Source organism: Pleurodeles waltl, chromosome 6 (assembly GCF_031143425.1).
Source record: "Pleurodeles waltl isolate 20211129_DDA chromosome 6, aPleWal1.hap1.20221129, whole genome shotgun sequence".
Taxonomy (NCBI): domain Eukaryota; kingdom Metazoa; phylum Chordata; class Amphibia; order Caudata; family Salamandridae; genus Pleurodeles; species Pleurodeles waltl.
This window is the reverse complement of record NC_090445.1, coordinates 1,568,237,972-1,568,259,406: the sequence shown is the minus strand read 5'-3', so window position 1 is coordinate 1,568,259,406 and position 21,435 is coordinate 1,568,237,972. Positions and strand designations below refer to the sequence as shown.

The 21,435-nt window shown below is 45.4% G+C and overlaps 1 protein-coding gene across 5 annotated transcripts in view; it reads right to left on the bottom strand.

Moving 5' to 3' along the window:
- RGS3 (regulator of G protein signaling 3) overlaps window positions 1-21,435 on the bottom strand; it is an 805,262-nt gene that overhangs the window by 43,663 nt on the left and 740,164 nt on the right. For all 5 annotated transcript variants that reach the window (XM_069241285.1, XM_069241286.1, XM_069241284.1 and 2 more), the window contains one exon: window positions 3,151-3,227. In XM_069241285.1, the coding sequence (XP_069097386.1) occupies window positions 3,151-3,227 (77 nt within the window). The remainder of the gene's footprint in view (window positions 1-3,150; window positions 3,228-21,435) is intronic.

The following is a 21,435-nucleotide window of genomic DNA, read 5'->3' as shown; positions in this document are numbered from 1 at the left end:
TTTTAGTCCAAAACAGGTCAAGGTGTTAGGTTGGTGATCCTCCGACTACTAATAACGCCATATTTATCTGGAACTGTCATAATAAATGTGTTGACTAGCTGGGTCTGACAATGTTCTTCTCTTTTCCTCAGTTCTAGAATAGTCCGGTGACTAATCACTCATGGGTTGGACCATTGGGCAGTGGCCAGACCGCAGCAATGTAGTGTGCTGACTGCGAGAGAAAAGTTGTCTATGCAGTTTAAATGGATTGGTTGTGAAGGCATGCTTCTGACACACCAGGCAGCAGATGCTACTCAATGAAACTTGGTGTGCCCAGTTGGATGGACTGCTGGGATTGAGGTTCACCTGAGTGTGGCTGAGGCAGAATGGAAATGCTATTCTTGTGTTACAGACAACGCTATCTTTTGTAAATACCTGCATATAATTTTGATGCGTTTTTGATGCTGTGTTGATTTTCTTCATAACTGTTAACTGTAGTGGATATGACTGTTCCACTAATTAATTGTTTGCCCTGTCACACCCACCACTACCCATTTCCCACCCGTTTTGCTTGCCCTCTCCCAGCCACCACATTCCCCGGTTGCTTGCCCTGCCCACCCTTACCTCTCCCACCACAAAAAAATATATATATTAAATTGACAATACCCTCTAGCCCTCCCATGTGCGAGAGCTATTTGCCTTTATAATGTTTTTTTTTTTTTTTTACCCAGTGTACAGCAGTGTGGTTTCTGTGCATCATGGCTGAAAGCGAAACAAACATAGGAGTAGCCTATCGCTTAAATGCTTGTTTAAAGTGGTCAGTTTCTACCTTTTTCTTCTTTTAGTTTGCCTTTTTTGTATAAAGTAAATACCGAAGAAAGACTGATTACGGTAACACTGCTGGTTGCTGTTTCAAATGTTACAGAGAGGAGGAGAGAGATGCAGCACTTTTTAAGTCCATGTGGCTGCCTTGCCTCCTCAAGATTTATGAACTGGAGGCTGGGTTCTGGGAAAAGTGCTTCCTACAAGTGGATTGCTTCTGACCTCTGTGAAGCAGTGCTCTTCTCAGATCAGGCAGTAGGGCGAAATCATCCCCAGACTCCTCCTACCACTTTATGCCTGGCAAGTATTGGTTACATTAGCTTGCAAACTAGAAATTCAAATGATTTTTCCTTGAAATCTCAAAGTAATACACTCATTCCAAGCCAAAAATACCTTCTCAGTGTGGGCCTCACCCCCACCCCGAGCAGTGGCACTCTGCAGCTATGAGAGCTCTCCTTGCATGCTGCTGAGATAGATCCCCTTGCTATCGTGGCTGTGAAGGACATATCTCTCAAATCATCAACATGGAAGGCCCCATGCGATGATTCATTAGAAGTGACTGCTCCTACCTTTACCATTCTCAGCTCTAACCCACGCTCCTCACCGGGAGAAATGCTTAACTATAAATCCAGCTGCATTGCTCTATCACAACTACCGATTTACGGCTCCTTTTAGCATTGGAGCATGTTGCAAAATCTCTAGAGATCTTGTCTTTTTTTTCGGCAGTCCAAAAGAGTAAAGCAGGCCTCTCGTAGAAGAATAAAAATGGATGACTCATCCGAATTAAAGACCTCTCTCTGTCACAGCTTCTAAAACGCAAGCTATGTTTTTGTACAGAACACTCTCACAAGTGTGCATCCAAGCATAGCTCACAGTTTTGAGAAGTACATACCTTGTCCTAAGAGGGCCAGGGCTGAGAGAAAAGATCTTTGGACTGCAAGGTCCAAAGAGGGCAGAAAGGCAAAGGGACCATGATTTGTAAGAGCAGACAGACACACTGAAAAGGATTCTCAGGCACTAGGCAGTCATGCCATCTTAAGGACGTAAAACAAACTGCTCTGGAAACTTCTCAAATGACTACCTGTACAGGAGTTCCTATCTAGCAGGCCCTTTTACCTCCAGACAACCCTGCTATGTAGCCATTGATGCATCCAACCTAACATGAAGCTTAGGGTTAAACCCTTGGCGAAGTGCACTTCTGTGTTTCAGGCAATAGCCCACGGGAGGAGGTTTGCAGATAATGAGAGATGACTGAGGAGTGGAGAACAAAATGTGCCAGAATAAATTCAGTTACTGCTATGCACCTGAAGGCGAGAAGCATCCACTTTCAGGAGGTGCTTGATTAAGGATTATCCAAAGAAGGACAGGCTTAACTTGGAATGCAGGCAGCAGCCCCAAAATCTGCCTCTTTATAATCCTAATCAGGCTATGCTAGCAAGGTGGGCGGCTGAATTGACTTTGGCAGAGGTCACAACAATAGTCCATTTGCACCATGAAAAGAGTGACGTAAATGGTCTCATGTAGGTTTCCACTTCTAAAAGCTAGAAAACAATGATAAAAGTAGATAATCTGAACGTAATCTTTCAAGGAATTTTTATTAAAAAAAACAAAGTTTGAAATTACAAAACAGCACTGCAGGAAAAACTTTGTTCCAGAAAGAAGTTTTTGAAATCCCATGTACTCATTTACATAAATGTAGTAGTAGGCACATTTTTGGGGAAAAAGCTGAAAACGCGTAACCAAGATCCTCAATCGCCATGGCAATTAAAACGGGTCTGTACAAATACCTGAATAGACCCAGAGAGGACCGGTAGTTGGGTTGGGGGCTGAGTAAGAGTAATGGAACGATATGTTGGGCTCCCTTCTGTCTTGGAGTTTTTAATCAGAGTTAACAGGGAAAAAAGAGGCCCAAATTAGTATGTTGCCGACTTAAGCTGTCCTCTGAATTAGACCATTTTTAGATAACACAGGCTAAGTTTTCAAGACCTGAAATTTGATTTCCTCATCCATACATTTCTTTTAAAAGCAGAAAGGTTGGTCAAAGAAATTTAATTGACTAATAATGAATAGAAAGTGGAAAAATAATTATTGAAAAGACCAAACGTACCTTAAGGATGGTACTGAAACACCTTTTGTACATTACCATGTGCACATGCTGGCCAGAAAAATGTAGTTCAGCTGGACCAGGCCGCTCTCCCTCACCATGTTGTAAAGGTGCACAGTTGTGCAAAAGCAAGGTCGAAGCTAGCAGCTTTCAGGGGTTTGGTGCTTACAGTGAGATACTGAACCGATTACCGTTCAGACAGTTTAAAGAAACAAAATGCATGGTAATCACTGGTGACAACTTACAGGTTCTTCCGCTTCTTCTTCTTTGCGGCGTCGTCCCACTCTTCAGAGCCAAAGTCAGGATCCGCAGAGCCAGGTGGCTGTGGAAAGAGCAATAGGTAAGTAGGAAAGAGGAAGCATTTTCTAAGCCACACAGTTAACCCTGAGGCAGAAGCATATCAGGACCACCAGCTCCACCCAAGGCAGTGATCAAGTCATGCTTTGTTGCCAGGGACATGCCTCTGGGAAGCGCATTCATGAACTTGGAATACTTCGCCTGACTACCACACTGCACTAATTTGTGATTTGTTGGGCGGTTAATGTACACACAGGATACAGTGGCAGAGAATTTGTCCAGCCAAGCCGAATCTTAAAGAACAGTCAGTCACCAAATAATCAGAAATTATTTGCCCTCTCAGCACAGTCCTCTAGCTGCAAAGGACGCACTTGAAAACAAAGGCATTCAGGACCAACATAAAAATTAATGAATGGTTGGGCAACGTACACAATCAAAAAGCACAATGTCCAAAACTGAAACTTTGTTTCTTTTTTTGTGTGACAAATGTACACTACATTCCCTCACAGGCGTAGGGGAGCAATTCAGAAAAATAAAATGCATCTCACGCCACATATGTTAATGTCAAAAAGCATTTACAATATAAGCTATTTGGAAACTATTTCTTGAAATGACAACACATAAAGCTTCCATCCTAACACTGAACAGGACTCAGGTGTTCAGCGCAAAAAAACCAAGACCAGTAATTCTATCCAGATCGTGAGAAACAGTCTTGGGAGTGGAGCCCGGCGGGGGAGTCTGTGTTTACCCTCATTCCAAAGTGTTGTTTTTTCACAACATTTCGTGGGTTATCCCGCCCTACACAGTGTGAACCTAGGATGGGCTACACAGGCACATCCGTTCACAAATCCATCCTTAGGCAGCCAGTTGTTGTCGGTGTTCTATAGTTCACGTGCTCGTGTTGCAACTGTTAGAGATGATGCAATAAAGCCCACAGCATCATATTGGGTACCTTCGAATGCCCAGATGCCAGGAGAGGCTTTCCCTAGGAGTCCACATCGGGGTGCCAGCCCGATTCAAGCTTCGCTACCGCTTGCGAAAATAGGCGAATGTGGTCTGATTGGTCTGCGAGAAAGAGTTAATCGGCGATAGGGAAGTCCATGGAGTGACAAAAATAAAAGGGACAAAAATGTGACAACAAGTTTAAGGTTAAATGACATCAACTGAGTAGGTGTAACATGGTAAATGGGGGCAAGGGCTATAGATACATTCATCAAATCCCTGCATCTTAAAGGTAAAAGGGTGGCCTAGCTATTAGATACACTTAGCCCGAAGTCCACGCCATTCCATAGAAAATATGTTTTTTTCACACGCATTGCTTGTGTACGTTTGCCTTCTACTGGAACACCTGCATCAATACATAAAAAAACCCTTAGTAGCAGGTGTGCAACTTGTGCATTGGGTCCTGGGTGCCTGTACGCCTTGTCGTTGTGAAGGTACAAGAGTCAGTATCAACATTTATAAATGTCACTTGAAAAAAAACGGATTAAAACCAATACGCAGAAACATAAAATTTCTCGATTTCACAATCACAAAGGGAAGAGGATGATCGTCCCCTATAGACAACTGTGGCAAAAAAAATGTGGTAAAAAGGCATGGTTTTGTTTACCACTGGCAAAAAGAACGCGCCTAAAGTTTCTTGGTTCAAGGGACGGTTCAAAAACTTTAAACCACGAGAGGAGCTTTTAGTAATTCCTCTTCTAGTCGTCGATTTTGGAGTTACTTACATTTTTCTTTTGCCCAGTATACCATGCAGCATGAGGCAATGAGTCAGCCCACTTCAGCCACACGCTAACTTTACTGTGAGAGATGACATTCTGCTCTTTCACACACAAAGTAACTCCATTCAGTGCTTGGGATTATTATAGCAATGGTTTTTGAGATTTAAAAAAACATTTTTTCTTTTACTCTCACACGCACACGTGCGCAGAAATACAGTGACGTTCACTGTGTAGTTATAGTTAGGACCTAGTTTCAATAGGAATTTTTTTTGGTTTGCAACAACTTTGGGGCTGTTTTTCGAATCTTCAAGAAACTTTATAAAAAAAAAAAAAAAAAAAAAAAAAGAAAAAAAAAAGGTCATCCATTTTAGCTCCTTCCTGGAAAGTTTCAGGGCGATATTTGCCAAAACAGCTGAAAGAATTACCCCAAATTTGGCACAAAGCTAGATATTTCCCCAGAAAGCCTGTTTTTTGTGATTTGGTGTAAATTCATTCAATAGTTTTTGAGAAATTGCAGGTAGTTCACGTCTATTCACCGTCTAGATACAGAACTTGATTCCTGGTGAATCCGGTTTAGTCACTAGGAGATATAGGAGGGAAGAGTGATCAGGAATGGGGATAGCTGAAGGTTCTACAGGCAGATGCCACAGGACTAGGACAGCAACCTTAAACCTTGAGCCATTCATATCAAGTCAACTCAAACCCATCCGCTTTGGGAATAATGACTGTTCATCTGAAATAGACATGATGTGGTCTCCTAAGGCTTTTGACACTAATCACCTTAAGCACAGAGCAGGAGTGTCGCTTTGAGACAAGCGCACACCCCTCCCAGAGGAGCTATGATATGAGAATCCAAATACTACAGAGAATCAATGACGGACACCATAAACAATAGGTAACATCTTACGACACCACATTAGTAAAGTGAATTGCACCATATCACAGAGCATGCATTATTTATGCTTTCATTAGAGGTAATCAAACAAGGAGTGGCACCTGGGAGTCCACCTTGATCCTGAAGAGGAGCCTAGGGGTAAGGCTCCGAAACATGTAGGCTTGGAAGTCAGGTACATTACATACCCCACTTCCGCTGCCCCTTTTTAATCATACCTCCTCCAAGCGATCTATTAAATCATAGGAATGACTAGGAAACAGGTATTTTTAATTTACCCAAAACCCCACCACTCCTATCCCTCCTGTGATTCACATTGACGAGCCTATACCAGTGCTCCCATGTATCCTGTAGGTCGTAGCACGCCCGCTCTGTAGCAGAATGGGAAGAAGCCCAATGATGAAGCATGCTACCAAGGAGTAACCCAGGTGGGTGAGGGTATTTCTAACAGGAAAATCCTTTTCCTATGCATTCTTTGGTAGTTCTTTTAGCTGGGCCTCTTTTGTAATGTTATATAGTCTATAACAGTGGTTCCCAACCTGGGGGTCCGCGAGGTCTCCTCAGGGGGTCCGCAACTGCTTAAAAAATTTAAGAATATTAGGTCCCAGCTATCAGTAATGACTCAGTGGGGGTCCCTGTGTTCCAATAATGAATCAGTGGGGGTTCCCGGGCTCCAGTATTGATAAAATGGGGGTCCACAGAAGTCAAAAGGTTGGGAACCACTGGTCTATAAGGAGGACAGACCCAGCCCCACAACCTCCTTCTCACTCTTTGTTTTTGTATATTTTGACACCAATCTAGGTAGAAGATGATCAGTCAGCTCTGATGTGAGGTAACCTCGTCTGACCAATTGCAGACTGATTCTACTCTACATTAGAAGAGTGCACATTTACCCCTTCTTTCCTGGGGTGCAGAAAACACTTTCAGCTTGAACTTCAACTATTAAGAAAAACAGAGCTTCTGGATGGGTTGGGAAGTAGTTTTAAGAGAAGAACAGTCAAAATGGGGAGCACCCTGTCTTCCATTCCAGCATTTGTGACCCCAAGGCATCATGGTAAATGCAGTCATTAGCACGAATTTGAACAGAGTTTTAAAAGTTTTTCACCATAAGTTGGTGCGGCGAGTGCCGTATCTTCGGACACGTGTTTCTGGCTATTTGGCCGTCGTCAGCGAAGAGCAACGTGTAGCTGGCGGGGTTGCTTGAAACTCGCCGCACCAACTTATGGTGAAAAACTTTGAAAACTCTGTTCAAATTCGTGCTAATGACTGCATTTACCATGATGCCTTGGGGTCACAAATGCTGGAATGGAAGACAGGGTGCTCCCCATTTTGACTGTTGTAATTAAGGCTCCCGTGAGCCTCTGAGCTGACGAGCTCGGGTGAAGCACCTGTGCGCCTTCTTGAGTGGTACTTAAACCTGTGAATACTTTCAAGGCGGCATTTCAAGCAACCCCGCCAGCTACACGTTGCTCTTCGCTGACGACGGCCAAATAGCCAGAAACACGTGTCCGAAGATACGGCACTCGCCGCACCAACTTATGGTGAAAAACTTTTAAAACTCTGTTCAAATTCGTGCTAATGACTGCATTTACCATGATGCCTTGGGGTCACAAATGCTGGAATGGAAGACAGGGTGCTCCCCATTTTGACTGTTGTAATTAAGGCTCCCGTGAGCCTCTGAGCTGACGAGCTCGGGTGAAGCACCTGTGCGCCTTCTTGAGTGGTACTTAAACCTGTGAATACTTTCAAGGCGGCATTTCAAGCAACCCCGCCAGCTACACGTTGCTTTTCGCTGACGACGGCCAAATAGCCAGAAACACGTGTCCGAAGATACGGCACTCGCCGCACCAACTTATGGTGAAAAACTTTGAAAACTCTGTTCAAATTCGTGCTAATGACTGCATTTACCATGATGCCTTGGGGTCACAAATGCTGGAATGGAAGACAGGGTGCTCCCCATTTTGACTGTTGTAATTAAGGCTCCCGTGAGCCTCTGAGCTGACGAGCTCGGGTGAAGCACCTGTGCGCCTTCTTGAGTGGTACTTAAACCTGTGAATACTTTCAAGGCGGCATTTCAAGCAACCCCGCCAGCTACACGTTGCTCTTCGCTGACGACGGCCAAATAGCCAGAAACACGTGTCCGAAGATACGGCACTCGCCGCACCAACTTATGGTGAAAAACTTTTAAAACTCTGTTCACATTCGTGCTAATGACTGCATTTACCATGATGCCTTGGGGTCACAAATGCTGGAATGGAAGACAGGGTGCTCCCCATTTTGACTGTTGTAATTAAGGCTCCTGTGAGCCTCTGAGCTGACGAGCTCGGGTGAAGCACCTGTGCGCCTTCTTGAGTGGTACTTAAACCTGTGAATACTTTCAAGGCGGCATTTCAAGCAACCCCGCCAGCTACACGTTGCTCTTCGCTGACGACGGCCAAATAGCCAGAAACACGTGTCCGAAGATACGGCACTCGCCGCACCAACTTATGGTGAAAAACTTTTAAAACTCTGTTCACATTCGTGCTAATGACTGCATTTACCATGATGCCTTGGGGTCACAAATGCTGGAATGGAAGACAGGGTGCTCCCCATTTTGACTGTTGTAATTAAGGCTCCCGTGAGCCTCTGAGCTGACGAGCTCGGGTGAAGCACCTGTGCGCCTTCTTGAGTGGTACTTAAACCTGTGAATACTTTCAAGGCGGCATTTCAAGCAACCCCGCCAGCTACACGTTGCTCTTCGCTGACGACGGCCAAATAGCCAGAAACACGTGTCCGAAGATACGGCACTCGCCGCACCAACTTATGGTGAAAAACTTTTAAAACTCTGTTCACATTCGTGCTAATGACTGCATTTACCATGATGCCTTGGGGTCACAAATGCTGGAATGGAAGACAGGGTGCTCCCCATTTTGACTGTTGTAATTAAGGCTCCCGTGAGCCTCTGAGCTGACGAGCTCGGGTGAAGCACCTGTGCGCCTTCTTGAGTGGTACTTAAACCTGTGAATACTTTCAAGGCGGCATTTCAAGCAACCCCGCCAGCTACACGTTGCTCTTCGCTGACGACGGCCAAATAGCCAGAAACACGTGTCCGAAGATACGGCACTCGCCGCACCAACTTATGGTGAAAAACTTTTAAAACTCTGTTCACATTCGTGCTAATGACTGCATTTACCATGATGCCTTGGGGTCACAAATGCTGGAATGGAAGACAGGGTGCTCCCCATTTTGACTGTTGTAATTAAGGCTCCTGTGAGCCTCTGAGCTGACGAGCTCGGGTGAAGCACCTGTGCGCCTTCTTGAGTGGTACTTAAACCTGTGAATACTTTCAAGGCGGCATTTCAAGCAACCCCGCCAGCTACACGTTGCTCTTCGCTGACGACGGCCAAATAGCCAGAAACACGTGTCCGAAGATACGGCACTCGCCGCACCAACTTATGGTGAAAAACTTTTAAAACTCTGTTCACATTCGTGCTAATGACTGCATTTACCATGATGCCTTGGGGTCACAAATGCTGGAATGGAAGACAGGGTGCTCCCCATTTTGACTGTTGTAATTAAGGCTCCCGTGAGCCTCTGAGTTGACGAGCTCGGGTGAAGCACCTGTGCGCCTTCTTGAGTGGTACTTAAACCTGTGAATACTTTCAAGGCGGCATTTCAAGCAACCCCGCCAGCTACACGTTGCTCTTCGCTGACGACGGCCAAATAGCCAGAAACACGTATCCGAAGATACGGCACTCGCCGCACCAACTTATGGTGAAAAACTTTTAAAACTCTGTTCACATTCGTGCTAATGATTGCATTTACCATGATGCCTTGGGGTCACAAATGCTGGAATGGAAGACAGGGTGCTCCCCATTTTGACTGTTGTAATTAAGGCTCCCGTGAGCCTCTGAGCTGACGAGCTCGGGTGAAGCACCTGTGCGCCTTCTTGAGTGGTACTTAAACCTGTGAATACTTTCAAGGCGGCATTTCAAGCAACCCCGCCAGCTACACGTTGCTCTTCGCTGACGACGGCCAAATAGCCAGAAACACGTGTCCGAAGATACGGCACTCGCCGCACCAACTTATGGTGAAAAACTTTTAAAACTCTGTTCACATTCGTGCTAATGACTGCATTTACCATGATGCCTTGGGGTCACAAATGCTGGAATGGAAGACAGGGTGCTCCCCATTTTGACTGTTGTAATTAAGGCTCCCGTGAGCCTCTGAGCTGACGAGCTCGGGTGAAGCACCTGTGCGCCTTCTTGAGTGGTACTTAAACCTGTGAATACTTTCAAGGCGGCATTTCAAGCAACCCCGCCAGCTACACGTTGCTCTTCGCTGACGACGGCCAAATAGCCAGAAACACGTGTCCGAAGATACGGCACTCGCCGCACCAACTTATGGTGAAAAACTTTTAAAACTCTGTTCACATTCGTGCTAATGACTGCATTTACCATGATGCCTTGGGGTCACAAATGCTGGAATGGAAGACAGGGTGCTCCCCATTTTGACTGTTGTAATTAAGGCTCCCGTGAGCCTCTGAGCTGACGAGCTCGGGTGAAGCACCTGTGCGCCTTCTTGAGTGGTACTTAAACCTGTGAATACTTTCAAGGCGGCATTTCAAGCAACCCCGCCAGCTACACGTTGCTCTTCGCTGACGACGGCCAAATAGCCAGAAACACGTGTCCGAAGATACGGCACTCGCCGCACCAACTTATGGTGAAAAACTTTTAAAACTCTGTTCACATTCGTGCTAATGACTGCATTTACCATGATGCCTTGGGGTCACAAATGCTGGAATGGAAGACAGGGTGCTCCCCATTTTGACTGTTGTAATTAAGGCTCCCGTGAGCCTCTGAGCTGACGAGCTCGGGTGAAGCACCTGTGCGCCTTCTTGAGTGGTACTTAAACCTGTGAATACTTTCAAGGCGGCATTTCAAGCAACCCCGCCAGCTACACGTTGCTCTTCGCTGACGACGGCCAAATAGCCAGAAACACGTGTCCGAAGATACGGCACTCGCCGCACCAACTTATGGTGAAAAACTTTTAAAACTCTGTTCACATTCGTGCTAATGACTGCATTTACCATGATGCCTTGGGGTCACAAATGCTGGAATGGAAGACAGGGTGCTCCCCATTTTGACTGTTGTAATTAAGGCTCCCGTGAGCCTCTGAGCTGACGAGCTCGGGTGAAGCACCTGTGCGCCTTCTTGAGTGGTACTTAAACCTGTGAATACTTTCAAGGCGGCATTTCAAGCAACCCCGCCAGCTACACGTTGCTCTTCGCTGACGACGGCCAAATAGCCAGAAACAGGTGTCCGAAGATACGGCACTCGCCGCACCAACTTATGGTGAAAAACTTTTAAAACTCTGTTCACATTCGTGCTAATGACTGCATTTACCATGATGCCTTGGGGTCACAAATGCTGGAATGGAAGACAGGGTGCTCCCCATTTTGACTGTTGTAATTAAGGCTCCCGTGAGCCTCTGAGCTGACGAGCTCGGGTGAAGCACCTGTGCGCCTTCTTGAGTGGTACTTAAACCTGTGAATACTTTCAAGGCGGCATTTCAAGCAACCCCGCCAGCTACACGTTGCTCTTCGCTGACGACGGCCAAATAGCCAGAAACACGTGTCCGAAGATACGGCACTCGCCGCACCAACTTATGGTGAAAAACTTTTAAAACTCTGTTCACATTCGTGCTAATGACTGCATTTACCATGATGCCTTGGGGTCACAAATGCTGGAATGGAAGACAGGGTGCTCCCCATTTTGACTGTTGTAATTAAGGCTCCCGTGAGCCTCTGAGCTGACGAGCTCGGGTGAAGCACCTGTGCGCCTTCTTGAGTGGTACTTAAACCTGTGAATACTTTCAAGGCGGCATTTCAAGCAACCCCGCCAGCTACACGTTGCTCTTCGCTGACGACGGCCAAATAGCCAGAAACACGTGTCCGAAGATACGGCACTCGCCGCACCAACTTATGGTGAAAAACTTTTAAAACTCTGTTCACATTCGTGCTAATGACTGCATTTACCATGATGCCTTGGGGTCACAAATGCTGGAATGGAAGACAGGGTGCTCCCCATTTTGACTGTTTTAGTTTTAAGAGAAGTTAGGCCTGTCGGCTTTTGGTGCGGTTTCCCCTATCTTTTTGGCTTCTGACCTCCTGTTTTGATCCTGTGCTGAACTTCGTTTTTGCTGGCTTTTACCACTGCTCTATATCTACATGCAAATGCTCTATATCTAAATTGTATTGGTAATTGGTTTATCCACGATTGGCATATCTGATTTACTAGTAACTGCCTAGTACAGTGCACAGTGTGTGCCCAGGGCCTGTAAAACAAATGCTACTATTAGGCCTGCAGCCCTGATTGTGCCACCCACAGGAGTAGCCCTGCAAACATGTCTCAGACTTACTACTGCAGTGTCTGTGGGCAGTTTTAATTGCCAGTTCAACCTGGCGAGTGTACCCACTTGTCAGGCCCAAAACCTCCCTTTTAATACATGTAAGTCACCCCTAAGGTAGGCCCAAGGAAGTCCCATTGTCAGAGTGGAGTGTATTTAAAAGGGGAGTGCCCATATACAGGTGTGTTTTACATGTCCTGATAGTAAAATACTGCCAAATTTGTTTTTCACTATTGCAAGGCCTCTCTCTCCCATAGGTTAACATAGGGATTGCCTTCAAACATCTTTTAAGTGTAATTTCCCACTGGGAGCAGATAGAGATGTGGAGTTTGTGGTTTCTGAACTCACAATCTAAACATACATCTTTTGGTGAAGTTTTTAGTAAGCGGGCATTTTCTTGCTTAACCATTCTGTGCCTCTCTCTGCCTGGCTGTGGAATACACGTCTGGGTCAGGATGACAGTTGGGCTGCTTATGAATTCACTATAGACAGTCCCACCAAGAAAGCTGAGGTGTGCCCTGCATATCCTGATGGATCTTCCTGGGCTAAAGCTGAGAGAGGAGCAGACACTTACACCTGAATGGGGCAGTGCATGTCCTTATATAAAGCAGTCTCCAACCCACTGGAGTGTGTCTGGGGCCAGGGCAGGAAAGGGAGGGTGTTGTGCACTACAAAGATTTTCCTTTGACGTTTGCCAACTCCAAAGGCAAAAATTAGAATAAGTATTGGGCCTCTGAGACCACAACTTCAGAACACTTCTGGACTGAGGACATTCTGCCAGGAAGAAGAGCTAGATGCTGTAGGAGGAAATGCCACTCTGCCTACTACTTTATGGTGCTGGCCTGCTGCATGTTGCTTCTGTCCTGGGAGTGAAAGGACTGGATTTTTTTTCTACATCCTGCTTTCCAAAGTTTTCCAATGGCTTGAACTGAGCTTGCCTCCTGTTAGAAGTCTCAGGGCATCAAAGACTTCATCTGCCAGCACCAGAGTTGCCAAATCCAGTCCCTAGGCCACTGGAATTGGAAACTGATTCCCGAGGAAGAAAATCCATGCAAAGTATCGCCATGGCTGAAAATCATCGCAGAGCCTGCCTTGCAGTGGAAAAATCAATGCAGCCCCTGTAGGACCAACACAGCGCCTGTTACACCGCAGCTCTGTCATCACTATGCATCTGGATTTTCAAACGTATCACCCTGGGTGTCATTTTCACACCCACCCCGCATCACAGAAAGGAACTGAGGCTTTGTGACCGGAAACCAACTCATCATCTCTCCTGCAGGGAGAGAACCGACATATCAGCAAGGAACTGATGCATAGCCTCTCCTATGAGGAGAGAACTGACGCATCACCTTCCCTGTCAATAAGGAATCAATGCATCACCTCCCCTCTGCAGTAAGGAACCAAAGCATTGCTTTGTTTTTTGATGCCTCACCTCCCCTGCAGCCCACATCATCTTTGTTTTTGACACATCCCAGGTACTGTGTGTTAAAAAAGAGACAACCATTGATTCCTCTGGATTAAGACTGCAACTTTTAAAAAGTGAGATCTTTGCTTGCGTATACTGGATTTCTGTCATTTTCGTCTTGTTTTATTCAGGCATGTCAAGTTAAAAATATTATACTTTTACAAACAACTTTTACAACCAAACCAGTGGATTACTCAGAGCAGGGAATTGCAATGCCATGACTAGGCCTAAATATCTGTTACAGCAGCGTAAACTTGTAAAGTTTGTGTTACGCAAAATTGTGAATGGCTAGAACGTGAGCCACTGTTTGTGGCACTTTTTTATGTTCATTTATTTTATTCTTAATCAAAATGCGTCCCAAAATAGACCGGATAGTGGATTTAAAGCTAAAATATAGTACTAAATCTCAGTTTTGCATTTTGCATAATTCTGGTCCAATTTCGTGTTATTACACAAAAGAACATTTTATGAATTTCACACACCCCTAGCCATTGCCACATTGGTAACAACATTACAAGACACAGTGATAACAATCGGATGCTAGACAACCAAGCATAGTACCAAAAAGAAAACCATTGTTAAAAAGACTAAAATCACAGACCAGACCAATGCCGAGACAAAATCTGGCATAAAAGAACTGGGAGCATATAGCCTGCATCGAGTGCAAGGGAGTTACAAAAAAAGTATTCCTACATAATGGAGGTACTGAGAGTACTACTCGCTTTCGTGTGGGGCTAGTTACATGGAAGATGCACCCAACATACTCACTGCAGACACAAGGGTAATAGCGGCTGCTGTCTGAAGAGAAAACCAAACAAAACAGATACTACGTGCCAACACACGTGTTTATGTGGTGACGGGGGGAGAAGCAGCCCTGCTGTGTCGCAGCTGTGCGGGTCTGTACACAAGCAGACAGCCTCTCCTGGGAACCCACTCTAGGGCCCGGTGCCAGCCGTCATTACCGACGACTGGCTCTTTAAGTATTACTGGAAGGTCAATCGCTGCATTATGTCGCAGTTTAAAGTTAGCACTTTACAGAAAGCGTTTACATTACAGACGGGCCTCCAAGCTGTTCGAAGGGAAACCACAAACTCGCAGATGGACGCAGCTGCTTCCCAACTGAAAAATAACATTTATTTTCATTAGTGGTTGCAGAGAATGCTCTTTATTTTACAAGCGATGCTTCGATCTGCGTCACAACCAGTGAAACGTCTTAGTTCGGGGAAATACAGTCCTGGCCCTGCAGCCGCCTCACGGGCGGGTGATTTAGGATTTATATTTTGGAACTTGGCTCATAACAAGAGGTCTTCGAGTTGAAAATTCCCTGGGCTAAGCAAACTGGCACGTCAAATCGACTCATGCTATGAGGGCAGTTAGTGGATCCCTCCGACTCTAGTGACTGGCACAGAACAGTCTCACCCCTCCACGCGGGTCCTCGTCCAGTGCAATACCACGGGCCATGGAAGCCGGTAGTGGACAGACTGACCCCTGCACACGGATCCTCATTCAGCACAATACCATGGAAGCTGGTAGTGCACAGACTGACCCCCTGTACACAGGTCCTCATTCAGTACAATACCATGGAAGCCGGTAGTGGACAGACTCACCCCTGCACACGGGTCCTCATTCAGTACAATGCCATGGAAGCTGGTTGTGTACTGACTGATACCTGCAAACGGGTACTAATGCAGCACAATACCATGGAAGCTGGTAGTGTACAGACTGACCCCTGCACACGGGTCCTCATTCACTACAATATCATGGCCCATGGAAGCTGACAGTCTAAGGACTGACTCCTGTGCGTGGGTCTTCATTCAGTACAGTACCACTGGCCACAAAGCTGGCAGTAGACTGACCCACCCCTGCACGTGGGTACTCGTTCAGTACAACAGAATGGGCCATGGAAGCTGGTAGTGGACTGACCTACCTTTGCACACAGGTCCTCATTCAGTACAATATAATAAGCCATGGAAGCCGGTAGTGGACTGACTGATCCCCGCAAGCGGTTCTCATTCAGTAGAATGCCATGGGAGCTGGTATTATACTGACTGACCCATGTATGAGGGTCCTCGTTCACTACAATATCTGCAGACGCTGGCACTTTACAATCTACCTCATTCCATGAGGTTCCAGAGTTGATCAATTCTTTAGGTTATGGAAATTGACACTGTAAGGTGGGCCTTTTGCCACTCAAGGTTTTAAGATTGCTGGATCTTTCGGGCTACAGAAGGCAGTATTGTACAGCTCAACTTATATTAGGAGGTAGATCCCTCAGATTACATATGCTGGGAATGTAGTCACTGCCCGCATCACTGGGGTATTAATTACTACTTGAACTGAGATATGGCAGAGCATGACTCAAACCGGACAGCATCATTCAACAAGGTTCATGAGTTGGCAAACATGTAGGCTATAAAAGTTGGCACTACCCAAACTGTCTTCTACCAAGAGGTTCTTGAATTAGCAGATATGTAGACCTATCAGTAGCTGTGATGGAAATTAAGAACGTTTTGCTGGTAGACCAGCCACTAGATACCATGGTCCTCTGTTTCCAGGAGGTCACATCAACATCAAAGAGCTGACCACCATGAACAACAGTATCGTATGTCCAAATATTGAGGGTTAACGTCCCCCCTTCGATATTGTGAGGTCACAGTGGTCCCCCCAGCAACACTTCTTCTAAGACGTTTGAAATCTTCCTTCTTTAAAACTCAAGGAAGATAAATCTTGGTCTTCAGCCAACTACAGGGAGTGCAGAATTATTAGGCAAATTAGTATTTTGACCACATCATCCTCTTTATGCATGTTGTCTTACTCCAAGCTGTATAGGCTCGAAAGCCTACTACCAATTAAGCATATTAGGTGATGTGCATCTCTGTAATGAGAAGGGGTGTGGTCTAATGACATCAACACCCTATATCAGGTGTGCATAATTATTAGGCAACTTCCTTTCCTTTGGCAAAATGGGTCAAAAGAAGGACTTGACAGGCTCAGAAAAGTCAAAAATAGTGAGATATCTTGCAGAGGGATGCAGCACTCTTAAAATTGCAAAGCTTCTGAAGCGTGATCATCGAACAATCAAGCGTTTCATTCATAATAGTCAACAGGGTCGCAAGAAGCGTGTGGAAAAACCAAGGCGCAAAATAACTGCCCATGAACTGAGAAAAGTCAAGCGTGCAGCTGCCACGATGACACTTGCCACCAGTTTGGCCATATTTCTGAGCTGCAACATCACTGGAGTGCCCAAAAGCACAAGGTGTGCAATACTCAGAGACATGGCCAAGGTAAGAAAGGCTGAAAGACGACCACCACTGAACAAGACACACAAGCTGAAACGTCAAGACTGGGCCAAGAAATATCTCAAGACTGATTTTCTAAGGTTTTATGGACTGATGAAATGAGAGTGAGTCTTGATGGGCCAGATGGATGGGCCCGTGGCTGGATTGGTAAAGGGCAGAGAGCTCTAGTCCGACTCAGACGCCAGCAAGGTGGAGGTGGAGTAATGGTTTGGGCTGGTATCATCAAAGATGAGCTTGTGGGGCCTTTTCGGGTTGAGGATGGAGTCAAGCTCAACTCCCAGTCCTACTGCCAGTTCCTGGTAGACACCTTCTTCAAGCAGTGGTACAGGAAGAAGTCTGCATCCTTCAAGAAAAACATGATTTTCATGCAGGACAATGCTCCATCACACGCGTCCACGTACTCCACAGCGTGGCTGGCAAGAAAGGGTATAAAAGAAGGAAATCTAATGACATGGCCTCCTTGTTCACCTGATCTGAACCCCATTGAGAACCTGTGGTCCATCATCAAATGTGAGATTTACAAGGAGGGAAAACAGTACACCTCTCTGAACAGTGTCTGGGAGGCTGTGGTTGCTGCTGCACGCAATGTTGATGGTGAACAGATCAAAACACTGACAGAATCCATGGATGGCAGGCTTTTGAGTGTCCTTGCAAAGAAAGGTGGCTATATTGGTCACTGATTTGTTTTTGTTTTGTTTTTGAATGTCAGAAATGTATATTTGTGAATGTTGAGATGTTATATTGGTTTCACTGGTAATAATAAATAATTGAAATGGGTATATATTTGTTTTTTGTTAAGTTGCCTAATAATTATGCACAGTAATAGTCACCTACACACACAGATATCCCCCTAACATAGCTAAAACTAAAAACAAACTAAAAACTACTTCCAAAAATATTCAGCTTTGATATTAATGAGTTTTTTGGGTTCATTGAGAACATGGTTGTTGTTCAATAATAAAATTAATCCTCAAAAATACAACTTGCCTAATAATTCTGCACTCCCTGTAGTGATGAGCTTAATGGCTAGTTCACTCTCCCAGCATCAAATCAAGATTTGTATGCAGCTGGGAGCTTCTTGCTGCCATTGTCTGCAAGGACTGAGAAGCGGTCACAGATGATCTGCATCAGAAATTACTTTCAGCACCAAACAGAATTTTGCAGGCTTAATTTTCTATGTTGATTATCACTTGGGATGTTGAGGAATTCGACTTTCCATCATTTTTGCACCACCACTGCAACACGTCTGGATCCTGGCAGGAACCAGAGAGCACAGTTCAAAGAACATTAGGTCTTCCATTGTAGGAGTGTGCAAAAAATGCATTCTGGTAACATTTAATGGGGAATCAGCAGATAATAGGGAACTGCAGTATAAATCGGTCTCAGTAATAGGGATTTTTGAGGTAATACCCCATTTCACAGGTGTCAATTTAACAAAACCTGCGGTATAAGCAGTAACAGGTGGGAGTTTAAAGGACGGCTTACAATTTACAAACTGCAAAAGAACTCTTGAAAACTCAAACATGTCACAATAAAAAAAAAAACACTACATTTGATGATTGCTGAAGTTTTCTCCTGGCTTGGTTTCTTCCCTGTCTAACTCCCACCATTCCCCATTTGTCAACTACCGGACATTACTTTTTTTAATTCCATTTTCCGGATTTCCCAAGTTTTTTTTTTTTTTTTAACTGTACTCAAAATGTTTTAACGTTATGAGCGTCCCTCAGAATTTCGGGCAACAGTCTTGCACCTAGCACTCACTACCATTGTTGCTTTAGCCACTTTCTCTAGAAGCCTTTTTTAGAAGCCTTTTGCTCTAGCTAGGAGTACTACAAACTTTTACTTTGTCACGGAGTTTCGTACACCGGACTCCCGAGGTCCCCTAAATCTAGTATGTCTAGAGAAAGTCTGAAAACATTTCTACATACATGGTGTCTTTACACAACCAAGGCAGATTAAACAATTGTCAGAACAGTTTCTCCTTAATGAAATCAACTTTCAAATATGAAAAATATTTTGCTGTGTGTTTCTGGGAAGTAAATGGAGATTCAGAAGGCATTAAGCCATATACTGTATTAGGGACTTAATTATGGCTGGGCGTGACGGTTCATGTGTCGCAACAAACAGAATAGGAAATGTGTCTCTACATTACTTCCGGTTAGCTGGGAACCTGAGAATAAACCTTAGATTCAGTTCTGAATTATTTTATGCTACAGTTGCCGAAGAGGAAGGATATGGATCGAGATAAGTGACACAAAGAGAAGTCCCTTTTATAGAAAAACAGGAAAATATGTTTAAGGAATCTGTTACAACCGCGCCCAAGATCTTAGCCGCAGCTTCTTTGTAAAAGATGAGTTGGGCATAGTACCTGACCTCTACAGCAGCTTAGAGCTCTGTGTACTTCCTCGAAACACAAAGCAGCAGCAAGACCTCTGCTCTATTCCTCAGAGAAGAATAATTGGCTGGAACACTCCATGGGAACCTTCTTAGACCTGGCTAGAAAAACATTTAGCAGGTACTCGGAACTTACTTGAGAGCAAAATATTGAACAGCGAGAGGAGCGTGCAAGGTTTAACTCGTTACACCACTGGCCCTGTGATTTTGCATTTTTGAGTGTGGAGGTCACTCCAAAACTGCAACATGCAAATCCTGGCGTTCCCCGAGACATATCCACACAATTCAGGGCAGGGACCACCGAAGCAACCACGTCTATCACCTCAGCAAGTACCACACCAGCAGCTGCCACCACGATTAGAGATCACAGGAGCCGCCACTGCAGAGTTAACAGCAGGATGGACCACAACAGCAACAACCTCTGCTACCAGAGCAGGTACAGTGGCAGTAACAATAGTGCCAATAGAAGCGAGCACAGCTGCCATAACTGCAGACACCCCGAATCACCATGAAAGAAACACCAACAATCGGTACCAGCAGGGCAGGGACTCTAGTGGCCACAAATGGATTCACTGCAGAAACAACAACTGCTAACAATAGCAGGAACCACATCAGCAAGAACAGCGGTCACAACAGCAAGAAAAAAACTACAATAATCAACGGCCGTCAAGGTAACAACAGCAGTCTCAATCACAGTCGTAACAACTGAAAAAAAAAAGAAAGAAAAATAAGCCCCCCCCCAAAAAAAGAAACCACCACTGGCAAAGCCAACAGACTCGCCTACGAGAGCTATTAGCAAAGTTTTGTTGTGCAACATGGGCAGCACTAATTTAAAAAATGTGCTGTGACGTGGCCAGCGCGAGCAGCATCACAGCACTTTTATCTTTATAGTTATGTGCTCCCCCAAGGGAGCGCAGAGGGAGAAAGGGCAGGCCAACGTGCCCAGGGGTTTTTGAGATGACAGGCGAGAGGGGACAGGGAGCACAAGGACAGTGGGTAGAGGGGAAGGGGGCTGTGGGCAAACAGACAAACTGGATGGTGGACAGGAGGGGCCGGGGACAAGCACACACACAAGAGTGGTTTCGAAGTGTAGGGATAATTATATGGATAATGGAGAGTGGGTTAGAAGGGGTGAGTGATTAAGTAGGCAATGGAGGGTGGGCGGGAGAGGCTAAGTAGGCAATGTGGGTGGGCAGGAGGGGCTAAGTAGGCAATGGAGGGTGGGAGGGCGGGATTGAAGGACAAACACATGGACAATGGAGGATGGGCCGGAGGGGCAGTGGAGAAGCACATTGGGAAGGAGATGTAAACACATGAACTTTGGGTGGTGGGCAGGACTGACAACATTGCTAACAGAGGGTTGGCGGGGGGATGGGGGCAAGCAGACTGACAACGGAAGGTAGGCAGGAGCTAAGCACATGGACAAGAGAAGGTGGGCCGGAGGGGTGGGAGGAAGCACAAGGTCTATAGAGGGTAGGTAGGAGGGACTGGGGCAAGCTCAAACAACAAAGGGTGGGCAGGATTGGCTGTCGCAAGCACATGGGCAACAGAGGGTTGGGTGGGGATCTGTGGGAAGCACAGACAACAGAGTGAGGGTGGGCGGGTTGGACTGTGAGAGAAAAATGGAGAGGTACACAAGAGATATATGAAAAACAGACACTCCCTTAGAGTAGCTAAATAAAAAGAAAACACAATTTGCAATGCAATAGGTCTTGCATTTGCTTGAATTAGAGCTATTGGTATTGAAAACTCATAACTGGACTTTTCTTGCCACAAATCAGTCAACCCTGCCTCATAAATTCGTCTTTTCCTGCCAAATAATTCCAGTGGCCCTACGTATAACTAAAGCACTTCCATTTACCTTCTTCCTCTATCTGCGGCAAAATATGAAAATGTTTCCATTTAGCATCCTAATTTAAATATGCCGTGCTAATTCCAAAAGAATACCACTTTCACCACCCCAACCATCAGAGTTGCAGGCTGGCTAACACAATTTCCCCAAAAAAGACACAAGACAGCCACAGAGGAGAAATAAACTAGAAGGGTCACCCAAACTTATCAAGAGTGTTCAAACA